The sequence below is a fragment of the Trichechus manatus genome, unplaced genomic scaffold, assembly GCF_000243295.1.
Source record: "Trichechus manatus latirostris isolate Lorelei unplaced genomic scaffold, TriManLat1.0 scaffold00048, whole genome shotgun sequence".
Lineage (NCBI taxonomy): Eukaryota > Metazoa > Chordata > Mammalia > Sirenia > Trichechidae > Trichechus > Trichechus manatus.
Genome location: NW_004443984.1, coordinates 10,191,045 through 10,217,039, shown reverse-complemented (window position 1 = coordinate 10,217,039; position 25,995 = coordinate 10,191,045). Strand labels below are relative to the sequence as shown.

At 47.8% G+C, this 25,995-nt stretch overlaps 1 protein-coding gene across 1 annotated transcript in view; it reads right to left on the bottom strand.

The window, feature by feature from the left end:
• The window catches only part of TMCO4 (transmembrane and coiled-coil domains 4), a 108,958-nt gene that overhangs the window by 12,988 nt on the left and 69,975 nt on the right, over window positions 1–25,995 (bottom strand). Inside the window, exon 12 of the mRNA XM_004377180.2 lies at window positions 7,207–7,324. Coding sequence (XP_004377237.1) covers window positions 7,207–7,324 — 118 coding nt within the window. The remainder of the gene's footprint in view (window positions 1–7,206; window positions 7,325–25,995) is intronic.

Genomic DNA, 25,995 nt, shown 5'->3' with positions numbered 1-25,995 from the left:
AGAGTAGAACTGCCCCATAGGGTTTCCAAGGCTGTAAATCTTTATGGAAGCAGACTGCCGCATCTTTCTCCCACAGAGCGGCTGGTGGGTTCGAACCGCTGACCTCTTGGTTAGCAGCCAAGTGCTTAACCACTGAACCATCAGAGATCTTTTTGCATGCCCCAGACCTCCTGAATCAGCACCTACATTTTAACAGGATCCCCAGATGATTGATTCTATGGAGCGCTAGTGGCACAAAGGTTAAGCACTCAGCTGCTAACTGAAAAGCTGGTGGTTTGAACTCACTCAGCAGCTCCACGGGAGAAAGATCCTGGCAATCTGCTCCCGCAAAGACTGTTGTTGTTGTTGTGTGCTGTCAAGTCAATCCCGACTCACAGTGACCCTATAGGACAGAGGAGAACCGCCCCATAGGGTTTCCAAAGCTGTAATCTTTACGAAAGCAGATTACCAGGTCTTTTCTCCTGCAGAGCTGCTGGCAGGTTCAAACCATCAACTCTTTGGTTAGCAGCTGAGCTCTGAACCACTGCAATATCGGGGCTCCTCCCATAAAGATTACAGCCTAGAAAAGCCTATGGGGCAGTTCTACCCTGTCACATGGGGTCGCCAACAGTCACAATCCACTTCACAGCACCTAACAACAACCAAGTGATTCCGATGCACTTTAAAGTTTGAGAAAACTGGCCTTCGGCGGGATCGGCAAACTAGGTGTGTGGGCCAAATCTGGCCTGTTTTGGAAGGAGCTAAGAATGGTTTTTACATTTTTAAAGAGTTGTAAACAAGCAAACAAACAACAAGAAGAATAGGCAAAAGTGACTGCATGTGTGCAAAGCCTACAATATTTACTGTCTGGCCCTTCACAGAAAATGTCTGCTGACCCCTGATCTAAGGCATTTCTGCTAGGGATCAAGGAGGACATCAGAGGAGGCTGCCTTCCCCTGTCCCAGACATCCCATTCCCAGGCCGCTGGCTCTGGTCTGAGTTCTCAGGGCGTGGCCCTCCTCTTTGCTATTTCTGAGCAACTTCACCTGCATTAACTCACTGACTCTTCACAGAAGTCCGGCACGGTAGGAGTGATTGTTCGGGAGAACAACCTTCCGGGTTTGCTTGGGACCGAGGGGTTTCTCGGGATGCAGGATGTCCAGTGCTAAAACCAGGGAAGTCCAGACAAACTGGGATAAATGGTGCCCCCAGGTTAGCTCCATTCACAGATGAGGAAACCGGGGCCGCAGAGGTGATGGCCTGCTCAAGGCCTCACAGATGTCATACGGCAGAGACAAGATAGGCAGCCATGTCTGCAGGGCCTCAGAGGCCACGCTTGTCCCACTGTGCTGTGCTGCTTCTTGCATAATGGACCTCAAACTCTCCCTTCCTTCTTGTATTTTCAGCTTTCACAAACTGAGAAACTTTTATTAAAAGGCACAAATGCATTCATGGACGATCGTCAACTGAGCATCATCAGTTGATGCTAAACCCAGTTGGGGAAAGGCATTGGGGAGCAGGAGAGGCACTTGGTCTGTGTCACTCATGGATCACTTTTTAATCACAAAACAAAAAAAATGTGCCTTTACAATGGAGAGAGCTGACAGGCCAAGACCTCCCATGAGCCAAGTGGTCATGTGACATCAGTGACGGGAACAGGTGACGTTACGTCCTCTCAGTGCCATGCAGGGGGAGACACACATTGTCACTGGTGTTCTTGCCAGAAATGTCTGACCTGAATCGAATCGGGAGGAAACAGATGAATCCAGAATTGAGATGTTCTGTGGAACAACTGGCCTGGCTCTTCCAAACCTCCTGTCACCAAGAACAAGGGAGGAGGGAGGACTGTTGGGTGGACGGGGGCACTAGAGAGGTATAACTGCTAGATACCTCTTCTGAAACCTGTCCACCATGGGTGAACCTGTGGTATTTGAAATACTGGTGTCATAGCTTGTGAACCTGGAGGAGACCCTGAGTTGGGAGGAAACCTACCTATAAAGGACCCCTTTGGGTAAATGGCGGAGCCCTGGTGGCGCAGTGGTTAAGAGCTACAGCAAGCTAGGGCTGTTAACCAAAAGGTCAGCAGTTCAAATCTACCATCCACTCCTTGGAAACTCTATGGGGGCAGTTCTACTCTGTCCTATAGGGTCACTATGAGTCAGAATCGACTCAATGGCAATAGGTTGGGTAAATGGCAAAACTTGAATGTGACCATATGTTGGCTGATGTTACTGAATCAATGTTGCTCTTCTTCTCTGTGGTAATGGTGTGGTGACTGTGGGAGATGAATGTTGAAACATTTAGGAGTGGAGGTCATGCTATCCACAGCCTACTTCAGGCTGGTTGGACAAAAAAAGAAGCGTGTGTGTTTGTGCATGTAGAGATGCAGTGGGTGTACAAGATGTTAATTTGGTGTATCTAGGTGAGGGCTATACAGTTCATTGGACTATTCTTTCCACTTTTCTATGAATTTGAAAATTAAAAAAATAGAACATATGCAGATGATAAAACAAATTCGTCTTAGAATAAATACAACTGGAATGCTCCTTAGAAGTGAGGATGGTGAGACTTTGTCTTGCTTACTTTGGATCTGTCATCAGGAAAGACCCGTTGCTAGAGAAAGATATCATGTTTGGTCAAGTGGAGGGTCAGTGAAAACGAGGCAAACCCTCATGAGATGGACTCACACAGCAGCCACAACAATAGACTCAAACACAGCAGTGATCATGGAGATGGCGCAGGACCCGGCAACATTCTGTTACACACGAGGTCGCCATGAGTCAGAGCTGATTTGACAGCCAACAACCACAAGACGATGAAACTGAACTCCACACTGACAGAAGGCTGAAGCGCTTGGCTGTGTGTGGGTCCGCCCCAGTCGCCCCAGCCAACTCAGTGCGCCCTAAGGTCTGATCACTGGGCTCGCTTCATCTCTGGTTCCCCCGTCAGGGACGGGACTTAGCACCTGTTACAGCTGCTTTCCCCATCAGCTTTTGTAGGCCAGGAAGCAAAGAAGAGGGGCAGACTTGGAGTCAGAGACGTGGGATTAAATCCTAGCTCCGCCACTGACTAGCTCTGGGCACACTGCTGTGCCTCAGTTTCCTCACCTGTGAGTATCCAGTGAAGAAAGGTGGGCAGAGGGTCTAGTCCACAGAGGAGGGTAATGGCTGCACATCTCCAGGAGAGCCCAGCTCAGTACTACAAAGGCCTAGGCTGTTCCCTGGTTCCTTAGTTCTGTGAATCATTGGTTCTTAGAGTGGGGTCCCTGGACCAGCAGCATCAGCATCACCTGGGAACCTGTTAGAAATGCAAGTTATGGGCCCCAGCCCAGACCTCCTGAATTGCAACTCTCTGGGGGTGAGGCTCAGCAGTCTCTGTTTAATTGAACCTGTCAGTCTGTGATGGCCTATATGTTGCTATGATGCTGGAAGCTATGGCACCGGTATTTCAAATACCAGCAGCGTCAGCCATGGTGGACAGGTTTCAGTGGAGCTTTCAGACTACAACAGACTAGGAAGAAAGTCCTGGAGATCTATTTCCAAAAATTAGCCAATGAAAACCTATGTGTTACAACAGAACGTTGTCCAACTTGCTTGTTTTGGACACACCATCAGGAGGGATCAATTGCTAGAGGAGGACATCATGTTTGGTGAAGTAGAGGGCCAGTGAAGGTGAGGGAGACCCTAAGTGAGATGGACTGGCACAGCAGCCACAATGATGGACTTGAACATGTCAGTGATCATGAGGGGGATGCAGGACTAGGCAAGGTTTAGCTTTGTTGTACATAAGGTCACTGTCATGGATTGAATTGTGTCCCTCAAAAATATGTGTATCAATTTGGCTAGGCCATGATTCCCAGTATTGTGTGATTGTCCACCATTTTGTCATCTGATGTGATTTTCCTATGTGTTGTAAATCCTATCTCTATGATGTTGATGAGATGGGATTAGCAGCAGTTATGTTAATGAGGCAGGACTCAATCTACAAGATCGGACTGTGTATTGAGCCAATCTCTTTTGAGATGTAAAAGAGAGAAGCAAGCAGAGAGAGATGGGGACCTCATACCACCAAGAAAGCAATGCCGGGAGAAGAGTGCGTCCTTTGGACAGGAGGTTCCTGTGCTGAGAAGCTCCTAGACCAGGGGAAGAATTGATGACAAAGACCTTTCCCTAGAACAGACAGAGAGAGAAAGCCTTCTGGAGCTGGCATACTGAATATGGACTTCTAGCCTCCTAGACTGAGAGAGAATAAATTTCTCTTTGTTAAAGCCATCCAGTTGTGGTATTTCTGTTATAGCGGCACTAGATAACTAAGACAGTCGCCATGAGTCAGTTGATTTGATGGCAGCTAGCTATCTATCTACCAGGTGATGCTGATGCATGATTCACATAGCTGAACCCTGGACTCTCCACCATGGCACCTGCTGAAGGGCCTCTTGGCTCCCTCACCAGGCCTGGAGACACCTGTGGGCAGGGCCCTCCCCGCTCCCCATTCTATCATCATCCCTTCCCTCACAAGATCTGGAACAGAGACTTGCCTGTGGTGGCCTCTTGTCCCTGGGCCACGTGGAGTCATCAGGGGAACTCAGAATGAAACCATCTAATCATGGAGTGAGACAGGCCTGAGTTTATGTCCTGGCTCTGCTGTGTAACCTTGTGCAAGTCACTTGCCTCTCTGAGCTTGTTTCCTCGCTGAGACAATAGGGAGCATGAATACTGGCATCCAGGGTTCATGAAAAGCTCAAATCAGCAAACGGATTTGCAAAGAGCTTTATTAATGTAATTATAAATTTATAAATGTATTTAATTTGGTTGTGCTGGCCTGAATACCTTCTGCCTGCCCCCCATGTTTAAGTAGGTTCATGGGCAACTAAAGGGCCCTTGGGGGCCGAGAATGTGAACTCCTGGTTGGAACTTAATTTAACCGAGGAATTACAGTGATGTTTTTTGGTCTGTGTGCTCCTTCTCTTTCCTCCTCCTCAACCTCCTCCTCCTTCTTCCTCTCCAGAGAGACAGCTCTGGATCTCACAAAATAATGAAAACCAAGCTTTTAGCCTCAGGTTCTCAGCAGAACTAATGGATTTAATAAGATTTTGCTGCTTTCGTACTGCACACATGCAATTTTAATTCTTTTCCTTTGCTGTTTATGAAAAGTACCCAAAAAACACATGCTTTGTGAATATGGAGTCCTGGTGGCACAGAGGTTAAGAGCCTGGCTGCTAACCAAAAGGTCAGCAGGTCCAATTTGCCAGTTGCTCCTTGGAAAACCTATGGGGCAGTTCTACTTTGTCCTCTAGGGTTGCTATGAGTTGGAATCCACTAGACAGCAGCAGGAAAGATGTGAATATGCCCCATAATAATAACTGTACACTGCTACCATTTATTGGGCACCTACTAAGTGCCAGTCCTCTTCCAATGTAATCTCACGGAATCTTCCCAGCACTCCTGCGCAGGAGGGGTTGTTATTCTCATTTTATAGGTGGGGACACTGAAATTCAGGGAAGTTGTTTTCCCAAAGCCATACAATAGGTAAAAGGCAAAAAAAAAAAAAAAACAAAAACAAAAAACAAAAACAAAAAAAACTCCAAAACAAATCTATTGCTTTTGAGTCAATTCTGCCTTACGGTGACCCCATGTTTATAGGGAGCTCTGGTGGTGCAGTGGTTAAGAGCTTGGCTGCTAACCAAAAAAAAGGTCAGCAGTTTGAATCCACCAGCCACTCCTTGGAAACCCTATGGGGCAGTTCTCTGTCCTATAGGGTCGCTATGAGACGGAATCGACTCGACAGCAGTGGGTTTGGTTTTGGTTTCATGTGATACAGAGTAGAACTGCCCATAGGGTTTTCTAGGTGGTAATCTTTACAGAAGCAGATTGCCAGGTCTTTCTTCCAAAGTACTGCTGGGTGGGTTCAAACTGCCAAACTTTAGGTGAGCAGTCAAGCACAAACCATTTGTGCCACCCAGGGACCTTAGGTAAATGGCAGAGCCAAGATTTTAACCCAGGATCGTCTGACACCAAAATTTTTGTCCTTTCTTTTTCTTGTCTTTATTGTTAGTTCAGGGCACGTTTTGTCAATAAGTGAGTCTGTGCCACACTTCGGAAAAAGCCTTTGGGTTTCAGAACTGCCTGGATTTTGGTATTGCAGACATACTTTTGTATACCTGACTGGAGTTGCTGTTTTTCCTGTCTTTCCTGCTGGGCTCTGGGTGCTGTGAGGGCTGTGCCTGGGTCTTCTTCCCTGTTGTGGCCCCAGCCTGGCACGAGGCTGGCTCTCACAAAAAGTCTGTTGAGTGAACATCCCAAGCAATGGCTAATAATAATAATAGTAACAGCATCTGTCATTTACTGAGCACACACTACATGCCACTCCAAATACTGTTTAACCATCATCACAACACTGGGGGCCAGGTGTTACTGTGATTATAACCCTTTCACTGATGAAGAAACTGAGGCCAGCAAGAAGACCAGGTCTGTGTGATTCCAAATCATGTGCTCTTGAACACTACCACCTTGCCTTTGACTTCAGGGTGAAGGGACGGGCCTCTTCTTAGGCTGACTGTCCTGAGACTCAGTGGTGGCTTCATCGTCTCTCCTTCCCCAAAGCCTGGGCCACCACCTTGGCTGAAACCCCGCAGTCCTCACTCTCAAAGCCCAAGCAAAGATTGCAACCTTCCAGCCCCATGGTCACCAGCTTTTGTGGGTCCCCGGGTCTGCCACCCTGTTGGGTACTGGCTCCCCACCTCTGCCAGCTTCCTGGGCTGTCCCCCTGCCCCTGCTCTGACAGCTCAGCCCGGCCCCCTGTCCATTCCCCTTCCTCCACTGCCAAATAACTAATATGTAAGTTCCCTAGTCAGCATTCAAAGAGCTCCAACTGGGGCCTAGGCTCTGTTCTTCAGACCAGGTTCTGCTCCCCTCGTCCACCTCCCTCAGCTCCAGTATGCTGAGCCACCCCTGGCCACTCCTGTCATCCTAGAAGCTGGTCCCAGGACTGACACAGGGGGGTCCTTTTCAGGGTCTTCCCCTGTTGTCAATGACCTTATAGGAATGGACGCCTCCCCAGTCAGAACATGCCTGGACTCTGTTCCTTACGGGTCCAGTGCCCGTGGGTCCCCGGGATCCTCCAGCACAGGGGCCTGGCCTCAAATCTGTGTCCTCAGCACAGGGCCCAGGCACACTAGGTGCTCAGTAAGTGTTGTCACCTCCTTACTGGCCTGAGATTTGGACAGACCTGCAGTAGCCATTGATGATCCTCCCAGACACCACCTTCCGGAAAGCCTCCCAGTGCTTGGCTTCGCCTTCCACTGGTGCACCCAGCAGGACGACGTCCTCAATGATCCCTTGGCAGTCTGGTGAGAGACCCCAGGAAAAGAACATCAGTGTCCCTGGTCACAGCAGGCCCTGGGAGGAAGTCTCTAACAGCGGTGGAGGAGATGAGTGTCACATCCACATCCACACACACGTACACACACACACACACCCCCATGTATGCATGAACAGAATGCACAGGCACACATACACATGAACGTGTGCACACACGCAAAAGCACACACAGGTACACACACACAAGCACACACTCATACATGCACACACACAAGCACAGTGCAAGACATAACATGCAAGCATGCATACACGTGCACAATATACATACACACGCGTGCACACAAGTACATGTGCACACATACACACGCACACACAGAGTAACAGAGGCTTGTACTTCCTGAGTTCCAGGCCCTGGGTCAAGCCCCAGTGTGCCTGATCTATTCCTGCAAAGCATCATTATCCCCATTTTAGAGTTAAGGATAAACAAAGACATTTTCAAGATCACATGGCTAGTCAGTGACACAGCCCGAATCTGAACACAGGTCTCTTTCCACTATCCGCAAGACTCACAAAAAGCCATGGATTTTGGATGGGACGTCTCCCTTTAGGAGACTTACAGCCCCTGGATCACTGTACACACGAGGTAGGAGACACTATAGCCTTCCTTGGCAGCCAGTGCCCTGGGGTCTGCGCAGCCTGGTGAGGATGGGGGGGATGGTGAGATGGAACCAGTGACTCCCAGGCAGGGAGTGGCCAGCCATGATCCTCTGCACCCAAAACAGGTTTCTAGTCACACTGACCTACTGATTTGGAAATATTTTAGGTTGCGGCTTTGCAAAGTGTGATCCACACGGAACTGCACTGTCCCTGGACTGTTTGTCCTGTAAGTACAGAAAGGGAGAGGAAGCACTTATTTTATCTCGTTGCAGACTGGCGACAATTCACGGATGGCTGTGCAGAAGCACCTCGCTAGGCCAGTGAGGTACACACTCAGCCCCTCATCCTCCATCCCCTTACTCTGCTTAATTTTCCTTCTTTTTGTGTGGTTTGTTTATCATCTGTCTGCCTCTAAAATCTAGGTTCGAGAAGGTGGTCCTCCAGCTGCATAATCACAGCTGTATGGCTTGGACCTAAACAGTGCCTGGCACATATTTGGTGCTCAATGTTTGACTGACTAAGTGAATAAACCGCTGTCCCCCAGGAAAGTTGCTGTATGGGCTTTGGAGTCGCAAAGCCCTAGGTTCAAATCCCAGCTTAGTCAGTTCTGAGCTGCGTGACTTCACCTAAGTCACTTAAGTTCTCTGAACTAAAAAAAGGATAGTGATATTGGCCTGTGGGGTATGAGCACTAAGTCATGGTGTGGGGAAAGACCCAGCATAGCAAATGCACAGTAGAAGTTAGTGTGTCCTTTCCTCGTCCCGTGCCCCTTCCTCCCCACGTGAACTCTTTCATACAATTCTGAGTCCCTCATGTCATTCTGAGGAATGTGCCCAGGGGGGTCAGCTCCACCCAGCTCTGCCACTCACTTGCTGGCTGAGTGATGCAGGAGAGGTGGCTTCCTCTCCCTGGGCTCTGGTCTCTAAACACAGCAGCTCTGCTTCTAACATTTTCATTTGGGCTTGCAAGTCAGAATTTGTCCGAGTAAAGGGTTCCGGGTCAACAAGAGTCTGAGAACCTATACCACACTCTCTAAGCTCCCCTCTCATGCTGATGTTAAAAGATTCTGTAGCACAGAATTCTAACTTCACTCCTTTGGCTTCCAGGGAGATAATAATCTGGCCAAAGAATTTAACATTTCAATAAGCTGGTAGTTTATGCTGAATGACAAGGATGGACTCAGACTCTAACCCCATGTAAGGGACATTTCAGGTGCTTATGTTGGTGACAAGGTTGTTGCTGAAAGGGCTCTTAGAGATCAGTCAGATTTATTCCAACCCCTTCCCTTGGCAGATGAGGAAACTGAGGCTCGGAGGATGTGGGGTTTGCCCAAGGTCACAGATTCTGTGGGAATCAGAGCTGGGACCAGCACCCAGACTATGTGAGAGCTGCCAGGTGCCTGGGTCCCTGGAGCCATCTCTGCTGCTCGCAGTAAGAACATGAAGCGCAGTGAGCACATGGGGACAGGGATGGGAGATTCTCCCAAGGGAATTCCTGTCATCATCACTTCCAGGCGGCCAAATGGTTGTAGACTCAAGTCTAACCCCCAAGTTGCATGGCACTCTGAGAGCTGGAGAGCTTGCCATTCAGAGTGCCGTCTCTTAAAAAATTTCACTGCAGCTTAAGAGCTACGGTCTGCTTTTCAGCAACGGCGGTCATGCCTGGAGGGCGGCCCCTTGTGGCCAGCAGTGGTGATAACAGGATTCCTGACACGGCTGCCCTGGGCAACTTGTTAGGGTCCTGGAAGTGGCTACGGGAGGGAAAAGCCAAAAAAACTCCTTGCTCTTGAGTCGATTCCAACTCATGGTGACCCTACCTGTTATAGAGTAGAACTGCTCTATGGGGTTTTCTTGGTTATAATCTTTTTTTTAAAAATAATTTATTGTTACATTACAACAGACCCAACTGAAATAAAAAGCATTATAACAGAATATTATGAGAAGGCAGAGAGGGTTAGGAGCTGGTTGAATGGACACGGGAAATCAGAGGTGTAAACGAGGAGTGTGCTGTCACAGCATAGGGAGAGCAATTAGGGTCATATAACAATGTATGTATTAATTTTTGTATGAGAGACTAACTTGAAATGTAAACTTTCACTTAAACTACAACAATAAAAAAAAACTAAAAAAATTTATTTAAGTAAAGATTATGAGTTGATATAAGAGATATTAAATGGGAACATTGATGATAAACAGAAACAACACAAACCGTAAAGCAGTATGAGAATGACTGCGGTTTGAGAGCACACCAAATCCACAGTGGTTATTACCTTGCCACCAGCCACAACCTTCTCATGTCCACACCATTGGCTACAGGATAGCAAACCTGAGAGTCTACTTAACTTTCGAGGTTCTCTGGACTAGAATGTCAGGTTCACTTCCTGATAGCACAAGCTATTTTAAAAGGTGGACGCATTTCAAACGGTTATTTACTTAGTTTGATAGGAGAATATTCTAGGTACAGAAAATTTCTCTGTGGTTGCTTCCTGTTCCCTATTTCCAAGCTTTACAATTCACTCTTTATTCCATTTCTGTAACAAACGACACACTGATTGCTGGTAAGGAGCAGTCAGGGCAGAAAGCACTAATAAAGCTGCTGGTCGTAATAAGTCTTTATGACAAACTCTGCCAGTTCCTCACATGAACAGTCCTACCAAACTGTGGAGCCCTGGATTGTGGTGTGGCCAAGATCCATCAGTGACTTGCATCTTGGAATGTCGCTGTGAGTACCTGTGAGCATGACTGGAGCCCTGATGGTGCAAGAGTTAAAAGCTACAGCTCCTAACCAAAAGGTCGGCAGTTCGAATCCACCAGCTGCTCCTTGGAAATCTTATGGGGCAGCTCTAGTCTGTCCTATAAGGTTGTTGTGAGTTGGAATCAACTCGACAGAAATGGGTTTGGTTTTGGTTTTTGGTAAGCATAACTGTGTGTCCATGGACCTCCTCAGCCTAGGCCCCACGCCCCCTGGTAGAATAACTGGTGACTGGTGACTCCCTTTAAGCCCAGGGAAAATAGAATCACATCAAGGACTTAATTGTTGTTCTTCTTTCTCTCTCCCAATGAGTTTCCCCACCTGGGTGTGCCACAAGGTAGAAGTCTTCCAGTGACTTCAGGATGCTGTGGAATTCTCAGAACAAAACCCATCTGAGTTCCCTTCCATCTGTAAAAAAAAAAAGGGCCACCTGACCCTGGTTTTGTATAGTTTTTGTCATTTTAATAAAGGTGACTTGTTACTAATGGGATCTAATTTTTATTTGTCTTTTCTTATAAGGGATCCTTTGCCAAACCATCTTCTCCTGATTTATATCTGGACCAAAAAAGGACATTGAAACAATGGTACATTTTGGGCAGCTGCTGCCAGAAAGTCCAGTCTTGCTTAGATGGGCAAAGCTTCAGCTCTGAGAACAGGCAAGGAGGGGTCTAATCCTAGCCCTGGGACGCCAGCTGTGTAAGCCACCAGCGCATCCCCTTTGAGTCTCCATTTCCTTACCTGGAAAATGGCTCAAGGGTCCCTAACTTGCAGGGCTGTCGGGGGGAGCTACATGAGAGGATGTCTGGAAACATCTGGCACAGTGGGCACTCGATAAATAATAGTTCCTTCCCTTCTTTGTATCTTTGTTGTTGTTGTCAAGTGCCACTGAGTCAATTTCCGACTCACAGCGACCCCATGTGACAGAGTAGAACTGCCCCACAGGGTTTTCTAGGCTGTAATGTTTATGGGCCTAGAAAATCCTATAGAGCAGTTCTACTGCGTCACATGGGGTTGTTATGAGTTAAAATTGACTGGATGCATCTAACAACAACAACCGTTACCGGAGTAGATCACCAGATCTTTCTCCTTTGGAGCAGCTGGGTGGATTCGAACCACAAACCTTTCAGTTAGCAGCTGAGCACTTAACCTTGCGCCACCAGGGCTCCTTCTTTGTATCTTTGGTACCTAATAAATGTTTACTGAGTAAAACGAAAACAAGGAGATAACTGGGTGGCATGGAACTTTCTCAGGCAATAGGAGCAGCTGCTCAGTTCTGCACAAGGCCTGAGTGAAAGGCTGTCAGTAGACCCTCCCCAGAAAGCCTGCCCTGTGCTCCTCCTGGAGGAGGCCCGGGGCACGCAGGAACTGGCCAACAGCCCTTTTCCTCTGTGAAGAGCGCCTCTGTCAGCCGCCACAAGGTGGTGTTGTGACAACCACAAATGCTCCAAGGTGTCTCCAGGGCAGGGCTCTGTTGTTGTTGGTGGTGTTAGGTGCTTTGAAGTCCATTCTGACTCATAGTGACCCCATGTTACAGAGGAGAACAGTCCCATAGGGTTTTCTAGGTGTAATCTTTACAGGAGCCCATCACCAGGTCTTTCTGTTGTGGAGCTACTGGGGGGTTTGAACCACCAATGTTTTGGTTAGCAGCCGAGAGTATAACCATTGCGCCACCAGGTCCCCTTAGGTTCTACCTAAGGAGAGTTTCCAGGGAGGATGTGCCCTTAAGGGGTGGGCTGGCCACACCCCAGAGCATCTGCCCCTCCCTAGGGTCCCTGAGGTGGAGCGAGGAGACCAGGGCTCGGGCCTAGCCCTGTCATTAACTAGCCGTGCCAGCCTGGTTGAGTTGGTGAATGCTCTGCTGTAAAACTGAAGGGACAAATCAAGAGTCTCTATTGGGCAGTGGAAACGGTCCTGGTTTGGGAGTCCGACAAAGGTGGGTCTACCCTTGCCTCTGTCGCTGACAAGCTGTGTAAAGTGAACAAATCCCCCGAGCTCTCTGAGCCTCTTCTCTTGAAAACCAGGGATGGTACCAGTGCACCTGCCTCCTGGGCAGCTGTGAGGATTAAATGAGACACTGCTTGTGAAAGGCCTGACCTGAGGGAGCCACTCCATCAACTGGCTCCGTTTGGAGCAGTTCAACAAACATTTGTTGGGGCCTGATTATCGGGTGTTTAAGGCTTGTCCAAACTGGGGCCTGGAGACCCCAGCCATGGGGAAGCGGAGTGTAAGAGAAAAGAGGAAACCAGGGCTGGAGGATGGGGTGGGTTTGGCCAGCCACAGGGGAGGAAGGGATGAAGGACCAGGCAGGGTCTGTGTTCAGAAGGGAGGTTCCTTCCCATCTAAGACCCCGCCCACGCCAGAGTGGAATCTGGCCAATCTGGTCCCCTCTATGCCCCGCATAGTTCCTGGCACTTGTAGGTCCTCATTGGAAGTTTGCTGACTTCATGGGTACATAAACTCCAGTTAAAGCACGAAGGAGGCCTGGTTGCACAATGGTTAGGTACTTGGCTTCTAATCAAAAGCTTGGCAATTCAAACCCACCCAGTGGCTCCACAGGAGAAAGACCTGGTGATCTGCTTCTATAAAGATTACAGCCTAGAAAATCCTATGGGGCTGTTCTACTACGTAACTTGGGATTACTATGAGTCAAAATCGACCTGATGGCACCTAACAACAACAACAAGTGAAAGAATTGGTACTAAAATCCCAAGTCAGAGCCTGCATCCAAGTCTGTTTGTCGTCAGACAGGTCGAACCTCTGTGTTCTAGACCCTGCTCATCTCTCCAAACCTAATTCTCCCAATCTCCTAACAGAAACCTTGGCTCAGGTCCCGCAGACCACTTGCCTTCCTACCTCTGGGTCTTCGCTATTGCCAGTCCTTGGGCCTGAAGACCTCCTGCCTTCCTTGTAGTCTATCAAGGTTTATTGTTCTTACTTGTTCTTCAAAGGCCCCCACCTCCTCCTTGAAGCCTTCCCTGTCATCTGGAATGAAACACTCTTTCTCTGACCTGTGGCAGCCCAAAACGTCTAGGCACTTGCATATAGTGTTTGAACTGTTATTTACCTGTTTTAAGGCTGGCATCTTATTTTCTTAACTAAGTTATAGGCTCTTTGAGGAGAGCAAGCTTGGCATGGTGTTGTTGGGTGCCATCATCTCATGGCGACCCCATGTGACAGAGTAGAACTATCCCATAGGGTTTTCTTGGCTCTAACTTGTATGGAAGCAGATCACCAGGTCTTTCTCCCATGGAGCTGTTGGGTAGGTTTGAACCAGCAAACTTTCAGTTGGCAGCCAACCGCTTAACCACTGTGCCACCGGGGCTCCTAAGGCTTGTCTTAAGAGGCAGCACAAAAGAACGGTCAACAAGAAATAGTTTAGAGTCAGATGCAACTGGACTAGAACCCCAGGTTTGCTAATTACCAGCTGTGTGTCCTTGGACAGTCACCTAACCTCCCCGGGCTTTGGGTTCCTCATCTGTAAAAATGGAAACTGCAATACATGCTTCTGGGTGTAATAATGCTCACAGGTGATGGGAGGAACATCAGGACGGATTCTCTGTTCCTACCTGGCACACAGTAGGTGCTCAGTAAACATCAGCTCCTGTCCCTTCCTTGGAACAATGGTTTCTTATTGTGGAGATGTACAGCTTTTTCCTTCAACCTTCTGCAGAGGACCATGGCAGGACTAACTAGAAATCATGCTTTCGGTCACTCTCTGAGCTTGCGATACAGGTACAACAACAGTCCTACAAAGCCTCCTTCTCCAGCAGCTGTGAAATTACAAAATGCAAACCCGTCCATGTGAAAATCCAGAACTGCCGCCTAATTAACTGGCTTCCAAGAACCCAGGTTCTCCCCAAAGTTGAAGAGATAATTATCTCCAATCTGAGTTTCCAGAGTTGTCCCTGCTGCTAGTATATCTCTGCACAATTAAGCAGGCACTTTATCAAGATAATACACAAGCACAACATTCCCCTCACAGTTTGTAACCTCCAGCGCGACCTTTCTAGCTAGCCAAAGGCAGAAAGAATGAAGCTCTGGCGGCTAATTAAGCTTGAACTTGTGCTCTCAGCTCCTAAAAAGGAGAGGGTGCAACGCTCAGCCAGAATCCGTCAAGTTGAAGGGGAAGGTCTTGCTACCCATGGAGTTGGCAACTCCACGACCCCTCACAGACAGAGAAATAGGCAGTCAGCTCTTTCTGTTTTTGCTGTGATTGCCAGGAAGCTAATAGCTAAGTTCACAGTCCAATTACAGCAACTGAGTAGTAACAGGTAAAGATATTGTAATAATAACAATAATAAAAATAGTTACTGAATGCCTACTACTTGCCAGCCATCCTGCTAAGTGCTTTACAACTATTATCCCACTTAATCCTTTTAATCATCCTAGGAAGAAAGCATGACTAGATCCATTTCACAGGTGAGGAGACTGAGGCATAGAGACTAATAATACGGCACCTGTTTGCTCAGCTGGTAAGTGGCAGAGATGGAATTCAGATCCGTGCCTGGCTGCCAAGTTGGAGCTTCTTCTGCTCCCCTGCCTTGATCTTCCCAGTTGGATTACACTTCCTATTCACATTTATGTTCTTCCTGGCCCTGATGTTTTATACTTATCCATAAGTGGTTGCTTTAGTGGCTCTATTTCCTGAAACCAAAACCCACTGTTGTTGAGTCGATTCCAACTTATGGTGACCCTACAGGACTGAGCAGAACTGCCCCATAGGGTTTCCAAGGCTGTAAATCTTTATCGAAGCAGACTGCCACATCTTTCTCCCATGGAGCAGCTGGTGGGTTCGAACTGCCAAACTTTTCGTTAGCAGTGGAGTGCTTTAACCACTGTGCCACGAGGGCTCCTCATATTTCCTGCAAGGTCTTGCAAATCTGTTGAGCAAAGAGATGGGGCTTTGCATAAATAAACAGATGACTGAGTAAACAAGTGAACAAAAGATGGAAGGAAGTAAGAGTAATGAAGAAGACGCTAGAGATCTGAAAGGTCAGAGTTCACACAGGGACATGCCGTGCTGAGGTGGTAGGGGCAGGGGCAGCAAGGCCATTGGCTCTTAACCCCAAAACCCAGACACTGTCATTCAAGTGGCGAAGTGTGGGGTGTGCACTGAGCCACTGGCAGGAGCCCTTCCTTCTTTCCTTTTCAAATCTTTTCTCTATTTTCAGGTTTCTTCTTTTTTCTAGGAACGTTTTTATCTTCTGCTCTGCATTTGGCAGGAAATTGGCCTGCCTATTTTTTTTTAATTGTACTTCAGAGGAAGGTTTACAGAACAAATTGTTTCTCACTGAACAGTTAGTACACATATTGTTTTATGACAATGGTTAACAACCCCACGGCATGTCAACACTCACCCTTCTCTACTTTGGGTTCCCTATTACCAGCTTTCCTGTACCCTCCTGCCTTCTACTCCTTGTCCCTGGGCTGTTGTGCCCCATTAGCCTCGTTTTGTTTTATGGGGCTGTCTAATCGTTCGCTGAAGGGTGAACCTCCGGAGTGACTTCATTACTGAGCTAAAACGGTGTCCGGGGCCATACTCTTGGGGTTTCTCCAGTCTCTGTCAGGCCAGTAAGTCTGGTCTTTTTGTTTGAGTTAGAATTTTGTTTTACATTTTTCTCCAGCTCTGTCCAGAACCCTCTGTTGTGATCCCGGTCAGAGCAGTCAGTGGTGGTAGCCGGGCACCATCTAGTTGTACTGGACTCAGTCTGGTGGAGGCTGTGGTAGCTGTGGACCATTAGTCCTTTGGACTAATCTTTCCCTTGTATCTTGTTTTCTTCATTCTCCCTTGCTCCCGAAGGGGTGAGACAAGTGGAGTATCTTAGATGGCTGCTCACAGGCTTTTAAGACCCCAGACGCTACTCACTAAGGTAGAATGTAGAACATCTTCTCTATAAACTGTGTTATGTGGCCTGGCTATTTTCTAAAAGATAATGGTTTGGACAATACTGTCTGAGCAATCTTGATGATCATGGAAATCTTAGGAACCAATCCCCCTCCCCCACAGGAGTGCTCCTTCACTGCAGAGTGCCTGGATTCTTCGGTTACTACTAACCCAGACTCGTGTCCAGGTCCCGTTTATACAACACTCTGAGTGTGGGGGACGCCTGGGAGGGAAGGAAACTGAGCAGGTCACCTGATAGGGGATCTCTCTGTGACACTGGGATGCCATCAGGGCTCCCTGTGGCCAGCAGAGACTGTTTCCTCCATCCCTGTACTCATCCTGGAAACTTGCACAGATAATGTTTCCCCAGGAGCTGGGCATTGAGCACGGATTCCACTCCATCTGCTGAGGAGTAAGAATTATTGACAGACCTAAATGAATCAGTGTTTGGTTTTCAACACTGTCTCTTGTGAGTTTGGTTAATGGGGCTCTGACGAGCTCTGAGTGCAGAATGGATAAAATCATGTTTCCAAAAAGCCCAGGATGAGACCTGGGGACATGCTGGCCACCCAGGTACTGCAGCCTTTGGGGCCCAGTCTGGGTCACCAGTGGCCTTACTGGACAACATATCCTTATTTCAATACACATTCAAACACTAACAGTCTTAAAGCCTGCAAGTGATTGACTCTCATGTTAAAATGATCAGTTCCTAAGTTCATAAGTGCCCCTCCATGTAATAGTAAGCTTCCTGTCACTAGAAGCAATTAAGCAGAGGCTAGAGGACATCTTTAATGGGCAACGTCAAGGGGATCCCTGTACCGTGTGGACGCTTGAACCAGATGATTTCAGCATCCCTTAGAACCCTGGGTTAGGAGCCTACAATTTCAAATGTTCCTAGGATGCTCAGTGTGCAATGAATTTTTGCCTTCCATACAAGAGACCCGGGTTTGATTCCAGCCAATCCACCTCATGCATAGCCATCACCAATCTGTCAGTGGAGGCTTGCGTGTTGCTATGATGCTAATAGGTTTCAGTGGAACTTCCAGGCTAAGATTAGGAAGAAAGGCCGGGTGATCCACTTCTGAAAATCTGCCAATGAAAACTCTATGGATCACGACTGTCTGATCTGCAACTATCACGGGGATGGTGCAGGACCAGGCAGCGTTTCATTTCGCTGTGCATGGGGTCACCATGAGTCAGGGGCAAACTCAACGGCAGCTAACAACAATCTCTGAAATCTGCAAACCACCTACTGTATAATGATCTCGGCCAATTACTGAGCATTTACTATGTGCCAGGCTGTGTGCTAAGTGCTCACCTATGTTATCTTACTTATCCTTGCAATATGTCCATGAAGTGGATATCATTAGATGTTTTATTAATGAGGAAGACGAGAAGAGCAACCAGACAGGACCATAGCATTAGTAAGTAACGGAGCCAGGATTTGATCTGAGGGTTTTCTGACTCCAAGCCCATGCTCTTAACCCTGTGTTATGGAGAATTGAGGCCTCTGGGTAATTATTAGCAGACTTTTCACTTAACTAAGCCCTCGTTCCCTATATATATTACAGTTAGGGGTAGGAAGTGTGTCTAGAAATGGCTAGACCAGGAGACAGGAGAGATAGGCCAGGAAGATACATCCTGGAATAAAGAACATTCTGAGGAGCTTCTGCACAACAGATTTCCTGGCCCCAGGGGAGTGCTGACTGTCCTGAGGTGGCAGGGTGGCCGGCACAAGTGCTGGTGCTGGAGTACAGCAACCTGCGCTCTGTCTGGCCTCAGCTGCAGGAGCAGTGGAATGAATTCTCAGCCTCTCCTTTCATGCCAGCACATCTCTCTGCCCACTGTCTTCCTAGGCCTCACATTACTGCCCAAAGGAAGAGGGGGTGCTGATCTGATTGGTCAAGTTCAAGGACACTGATGGGCCACATGGCCTTGTGGGCAGGTCACTGTATATCAGGAAGCAGGACCACAGGCTGGGTTCCCTCTCCTGCAGTGGGGCTCACAAGCTATCCAGGTCCCTCAGGGTGGGCAGGGCCACCTTGTTCTCTCTTTTCGGCCCTATCTTCATCCCAGGCAGTGGCGATGGTCTCCTCTTCATCTCTCTCTCTCCTTTGACGCCCTTCCTTCCTCCACGCCACTAGCCAGGATGCAGGAGGACCCCACATCAGGGCTGGAGCTTCCAGGTGGCTGAGGCTGCCGTGTGATCCAGCACAGCTTCAGCCAAGTTTTTCCCTGGGGTCACTGGGTGCCAATCTGGATGACAGTGGTGCCCTGGTCATCATTTAGCTAGAGTCTGCACGCTCATCTCTATTGGGAAGCCTGCGGGGAGAAGCAGGTACTTTCAAGGGTAGGATTTGGGCATTCCTGGGTTCCCCCAGGCATAACAGCCCCAAACTTCCAACACAAACACCAATGGTCACCACCTTTTGGAGCAAGCACTCTTTTTTCTCTGCCTGGAAGATGAAGGTGTTGGAGGAGGTGTTTCTGGAGGCTCTTCTAGCTCTAACCTGGGGCCCCAGACACTAAGTAGACTTATCTATTGGGTCTTGGGGGCCGGTGGCCAGTCTGTGGGAGGAAGAAGAAGCAGGTCAAGTGGAGGCTGTGCCCTGTGGGTTGATGATGGAGCAGAAACATTGGGCCCCAGAGTTGAGACCACAGCCAGGCCCCAAATTCTTATCTTTTTTCCACCATTAGTATTTGCTTTAAAAAGATTTAAAAAATTGAGAAGCTGGGAAGCAAACTCAATTCAAAATGACTCATGGTAGCTGAGTTGTCAGGAGGGCTCACTTCCTGGAGAAGGACATCATGCTTGGTAAAGTACAGGCTCAGTGAAAAAGAGGAAGACCCTCAGTGAGATGGACTGACACAGTGGCTGCAACAATGGGCTCAAGCATAACAATGATTGTAAGGATGGCACAGGACTGGGTAGTGTTTCGTTCTGTGGTGCAGAGGGTCGCTATGAGTCGGAACTGACTTGACAGCACCTAACAACAACATGGTAGCCAGGACAACTGGGACAACCCACATTTCATGTGTGATCAAATGCATTTCAGCAGGTGGTGTCAGCTAAGGGCCAGGGTGTCTGCATACCCAGGAGGAGCCAAATGATTGTGCTGAGCCTCCCGGGAAGACCCCAGGGCTGATCAGCCTTTAGTGAAAGCAAGCGATGTGCATTTTGCTGACTCATTTCTCCCCGAGAGCTGCCGGTCTGTCTAAAGACATTATTGTTTTATGATCGAGCTCAGAGGCAATGAGTACCGTGGCCTTGGAAAAATCCATATGGATAAACTCAAGGAGAGAAAAGAATGCTTATTTACTGAGGGTCTACTATGTACCAAGCACTGTACCACCATGTCCACCATACTGAGAGGCCAGCTTTGTGCAGGAAGCCCTGGTGGCGCAATGGTTAAGCACTTGGCTGCTAACTGAAAGGTTGGCGGTTCGAACCCACCCAGTGGCGCCTTGGGAGACAGACCTATCGATCTGCTCCTGTAAAGACTACAGCCCAGAAAACCCTATGGAATCGACTCGATGGCACCCAACAACAACAGGCTGAAGTGGAGTGCCTGGCCCATCATACGTAAACTGCTGTGCCTCTCCTCTGTGCCAAGTCCCATGCTGGGTGCTGATAACACAAAGGTGAACAAAACGGTTACAGTTCCTGCCCTTAGTCTCCTAACAGGCAAGATGGGAACATTAATACCTACATCTTAGGGTAGTTTGTACAGTAAATGGGAAAATATGCAAAGTTTTTAGTAGAGCGCCTGGCACAAAGTGCTCAGTAAATGGTAATTATTAAATCCTAACTTTACTAATTAGCCTGGATCTCAGAGAGGTGAAGTCACTTGCCTAAGGGCACACAGGCATAACTAGCAGAGTCTGGATTTGAACTCAGGCCTTTAAACTCTAAGTCCAGTGCTCCTTCTTTCATGTCATAAAGGATGCTGGCTTTTGAGCTGGTTGCCTCTATGCCTCACATCATGGACACAAGGAAAAGTGATCAAATTGAGTCATTTTACAGATGGCGTGGGAATGCAGGAGCCAGGATTGACTCAGTTAGCCACCCCCGTGCCAGAGTGCAGCAGGCCTTGTAGGCTCATGTTTGTTGAACAAATCACTGACAGGCCAGCCTGGCTCATCACGTGATGTCTCGCTGACCACGTGGACACGACCACTGGGCAGACACAATACGTAATGCCTTTAATTATGTCCCTTCAGATCCTTTTGGAATGACTTGGACAATAAATGTCAATGGAAGGAGTAACTGATTTCTTGGCTCACGTGTCCATTTCTTTGCTCAGCCAGCTACCATGAGTCAGTGTGAATTGAGTTTGCTTCCCAACTTCTCAATTTTTTAAATCTTTTTAAAGCAAATACTAGAAAAGATGAAACACCCGCTATGATCTGGGGCCTGGAAGCTCTCTGTGAGTGCACAGATGGTGGCTCTTCTTGGCAGCAGGCAATGCCACCCCAAGTCTCACCCCCTGCAGGGGTCAGAAATACCTTTTTTTTTGGTTTTAACAAAGAGAAGTTTATTTCCTTACAGTAAAGTATGCTAAAAGTCCAAATTCAGGGTGTCGGCTCCAGGGGAAGGCTTTCTCTCGGCCTTCTCATCAGTGTTCCCCCGGACTAGGAGCTTCTCAGCACAGGGACCCCGGTCCAAAGGACGTGCTCTGCTCCCGGCACTGCTTTCTTGATGGTATGAGGTCCCCCAGAAATACCTTTTGCCAGAGGGTTGGTCACTCTCAAAGCAAACTCATCCCCCTGGCTGGCCAGTGGCCCGTCATTAGAGATGAACTGTTCACCTCTGGGAATTCTGGCTATATGCATTTCCTGCCCAAACGCATGAATGGTTGGCAGGTGCGTGTTTTGTCTTGGTTTCCAGTGGGCAGGATCAGTGCACAGGGTGTAGGTGTGCTTGTTGATCATGCCTGCGGCAGTCCGGGAGTGGGAAAGGCCTATGAGCTGCCAGCTCACTAGGGCACCCAGCCAACAGGCCAGTAGGCCGGCCCAGGTCTCCTGGGCTATGGTGTGACTCTGCAAGACCTTGGGCAGATAACCTCTGCAGGCAACACTCAGAGCAAACTTCAGGCTGCCTTCATATCCCTCCATTAATGAATCATCGATTAACATGTACTGGGCACCTCCTATGAGCCACATCCTGGGCCAGGCACTGGTGATACCAAGACAGACACAGTGTCTGCCCCAAAGCTGACCATGCTCTAGTTGGGGAGGGAGACCTTTGAGTAGATACTGTATAACACAACGCAGTGATCACAGAAACAGACAGATGGGTAAAGAGCCTAGAAAAGGAACAGGGAGGGTGGCCTGATGCAGTGGGATGACTGACACAGGCTTTGGGGTTGGGCACTGGTGTGAATCACAGCCATCACATCCCAGCTCAGACTTTGGGCAAGTCATTCCAGCTCTCTGAGTCTCAGTCTCCTTGTTTGCAAATCTGTGAAATGGAATGAATAATCCCACCACATGAGGATGTTGTGAGGACCAGAGTTAACAAAACCGTCACCATCCTGCACAGGCATATACATCACATCCCATAGTGAGGAACACCAAAGACAAAAGTAAATCCACACTTTGACCTCTGATATAAAGCAAACGTAACAGGGTCACCCTGTCTCGTTCCAGTTCCCAAAACAAATGAGCATTTCCCATAAGCTACTGACTCCTTAATGAGAACAACTTTGTCCCCAGCTTTTGGAAAGCTGATGTTGAAGATACTGCATGTCCAGTGTGGCTACAGTAACCTTGTAAGAAAATGGATGTTACTCTACCAAGAACAGACTGATGAAAACTCAATAACCTTGGTAATCATGTGTGTGTGTGTGTTTCCCTTTAAGAGCCTTTTGTGTGTGTGTGTGTGTGTGTGTGTGTGTGTGTGTGTGTGTGTGTGTGTAATTTGGCAAGCTGGGCCTTCTGAAGTCTGACTAGTTTACACCTCTTTGCAAGAAACAACTTTTCTTTTCCAAATGCCTCTGAAAATCTGAGTCTTCTTGCACAAGGAGTGTGGAGGAAGGGATTTTTGAGCCACATCTTGATGGATGTGTCTGAACTGGCTCCATGCCTAGGGGATGGCTGCGGAGGGAGAGAACATTCTGGACAGCAAGAACAGGTATAAAGACATGGGAGCCCTGGACCAAAGGAGACAGGAGTAGCCCTGAACTCTCAGTTTTCTCTCTTGGGCAGAGAGGAACTCTGGGTGTGACTGAAGGAAGGCAGTTGATGGAAATCTCAGGAACTTGCAACCAACGAATTCTAATGGGCCCATCTGGGCAAATCTGTTTGCCTCACACTAAGATTCCACTTTCGTAGCTACAAAATGGAGCTAATTATCTTGACCTTGCAGGGTGGGTGTAAGGATTAGAGAAGCATCAAGTTGTGGTAAGAGCATGGGTCAGTCACCATGGATTCAAATTTTGGCTTCATCACTACTAGTCCTGTGACCATGGGCTAATTACTTCACCTCTATACATCTCAGTTTCCACATCTGTAAAATGGGTGATAATTAAAACCTCATAGGATTATTATAAGGATTAAATAAAATAAGACATGTAAAGTAGTTAGCTGTGCCTGGCACACAGTAAGGTCCCTAGATGGCACAAACAGTCTGCTCTTGGCTACTAACTGAAAGGTTGAGTGGTTTGAATCCTCCAGTGGCACTGTGGAAGAAAGGCCTGGAAATCTGCTTCCATAAAGATTATAACCAAGAAAACCCTATGGAGCAGTCCTACTTTATAACATATGGGGTTGCCATGAGTTGTAATTGACTCAATGGCAACAGGTTTTTTGGGGGGCACATAGTAAGTGCCCAATGATTGTTAGCTGTCACGATGATGACGATGATGATGATTAGAAAGGATACAACATGTAGGGCGGTAGTAGAGTTCTCAGTAAACTCCACTTGAATCACGGCCTGTCTATTTCTCCTTTCAGCCACGCAAACAGGTAGATTGCCCAATAAGCAAGGTAAGCACAGGCTTACCTGTGCTTACTTACTTCACATTTTTTTCATCCCATCAAAGACTCTGCTTGTAGGTATGGCTGCCATCTATCTCTCTCTCAACCCCACAGCACCTTCCTACAGAATCAAAGCCTCTTTTCAAGTGTCCAATCCCTGACAGGGATAGAGTACCCAGTAAGCGAGCTACTTACCAATCTTACCTGTGCTTACTTAGTAATCTGTAGTGCACAATTTCACATGGGTTAACCATATCAGAGACGTGGTGAGAAACAGGTGAAATTGTGTACTACAGATAAGTAAGCACAAGTAAGTCCACGGGTACCTCGCTTACTGGGTAATACACCCTGTTTCAGCCACACAAAGCATCCCAAACGCTTATCCAGAAGGCCAGAATTCCCACCAGGATGCAGTCCTTCAGACTCAGCCTGGACATATCTGAACTTGTGGCAAGGTGGCTCTGAGAATGAGTTAACAGATGGAGAAAGCTTGGCAGACGCCTCGCAGATCTCTAGAATGACACATGGATAGAGCACGGTCCAGCCCCTGCTATGTCTCTGCACACTCAAACCACCTGCCTGAACTGTGGGAGGAGCAGAGAAGGCCTGGAAGCCTTGCTGAGCATCAGACTCTGAGTTGCGGGGGTGGCTTTCATGTGACTTTTTTTGTTTCCTGTGCCAAGTACTCACGGGTTTGAAATGGTGGCGATAATGGCCTCCACCTGAGGGCTGGATGTGTACGTGTGAGTAGGTGAAGCAATACCAGCCCTAGCCAGGAGGCTGTCCGGGAGCTTTGTATGGAAGAACAGTAAGCTGCCTTTACCAGGCACCTGCCACGTGGTAGGCACTCTCCTGGATGAAGGAAACACATCATTGCCAATCTCCACAACCACTCTGCAAGATCCCAACTCATGTCTCAGCGGGGACAGTCCGTGTCAACAGTCCATGAGCTCCTCAGAGGATGTGGGCTGCATGGGCTTGTTCACAGGCATCTCCCCAAAGCCTAGCACGTTGTTGTTGTGTTGTGTGCCATCATGCTGATTCCGACTCACAGCAACTGCACAGGACAGAGGAGAGCTGCCTGATGGGGTTTCCTAGGCTGTAAATCTTTTTTTTTTTTTTTCAACTGTGCTTTAAGTGAAAGTTTACAGTTCAAGTCAGTTTCTCATACAAAAATTTATACACACATTGCTATGTGACCCTAGCTGCTCTCCCTATACTGTGCCAGCACACTCCTCCTTTCCATCCCGGATTTCCTGTGCCCATTCAACCAGCTCCTATCCCTTTCTGCCTTATCTCACCTCCGCACAGGAGCTGCCCATTTACTTGAGCTAAGAAGCACTCGCTTCACGAGTATCATTTTATGTCCCACAGTCCAGTCTAATCTTTATCTGAAAAGCTGGCTTCGGTAATGGTTTCAGTTCTGGGCTAACAGAGAGTCCGGGGGCCATGTCTTCCGGGGTCCCTCCAGTCTCAGTTAGACCATTAAGTCTAGTCTTTTAACTACAATTTGAGTTCTGCACCCTACTTTTCTCCTGCTCTGTCAGGGACTCTCTGTTGTGTTCCCTGTCAGGGTGGTCACTGGTGGTAGCCAGGCACCATCTAATTCTTCTGGTATCAGGCTGATGGAGTCTCTGGTTTACGTGGCCCTTTCTGTCTCTTGGGCTAATTTTTTCCTTGTGTCTTTGGTGTTCTTCATTCTCCTTTACTCCAGGTGGGCTGGGACAAATTGATGCATCTTAGATGGCCGCTTGCTAGCTTTTAAGACCCCAGATGCCATTCACCAAAGTGGGATAAAGAACATCTTCTTAATAAACTTTGTTATGCCAATTGACCTAGATGTCCCCTGAAAGCATAGTCCCACCCTTGCTACTCTGTCCCTCGAAGTGTTTGGTTGCATTTAGGAAACTTCTTAGATTTTGGTTTAGTTCAGTTGTGCTGATTTCCCCTGTACTGTATGTTGTCCTTCCCTTCACCCAAGATAATTCTTATGTACTATCTAGTTAGTGAATACCACTCTCCCTCCCTCCCCACCCTCGTAACCATCAAAGAATGTTTTCTTCTATGTTTAAACCATTTCTTGAGTTCTTATAATAGTGGTCTCATACAATATTTGTCCTTTTGCGACTGACTAATTTCACTCAGCATAATGCCTTCCAGATTCATCCATGTTATGAGATGTTTCACAGATGCATTGTTCTTTATTGTTGTATAGTATTCCATTGTGTGAATATTCCATAATTCGTTTATCCATTCATCCGCTGATGGGCACCTAGGTTGTTTCCATCTTTTTGCTATTGTTAACAGTACTGCAATAAACATGGGTGTGCATATATCTATTCGTGTGATGGCTCTTATTTCTCTAGGATATATCCCAAGGAGTGGGATTGCTGGATCGTATGGTACTTCTATTTCTAGCTTTTTAAG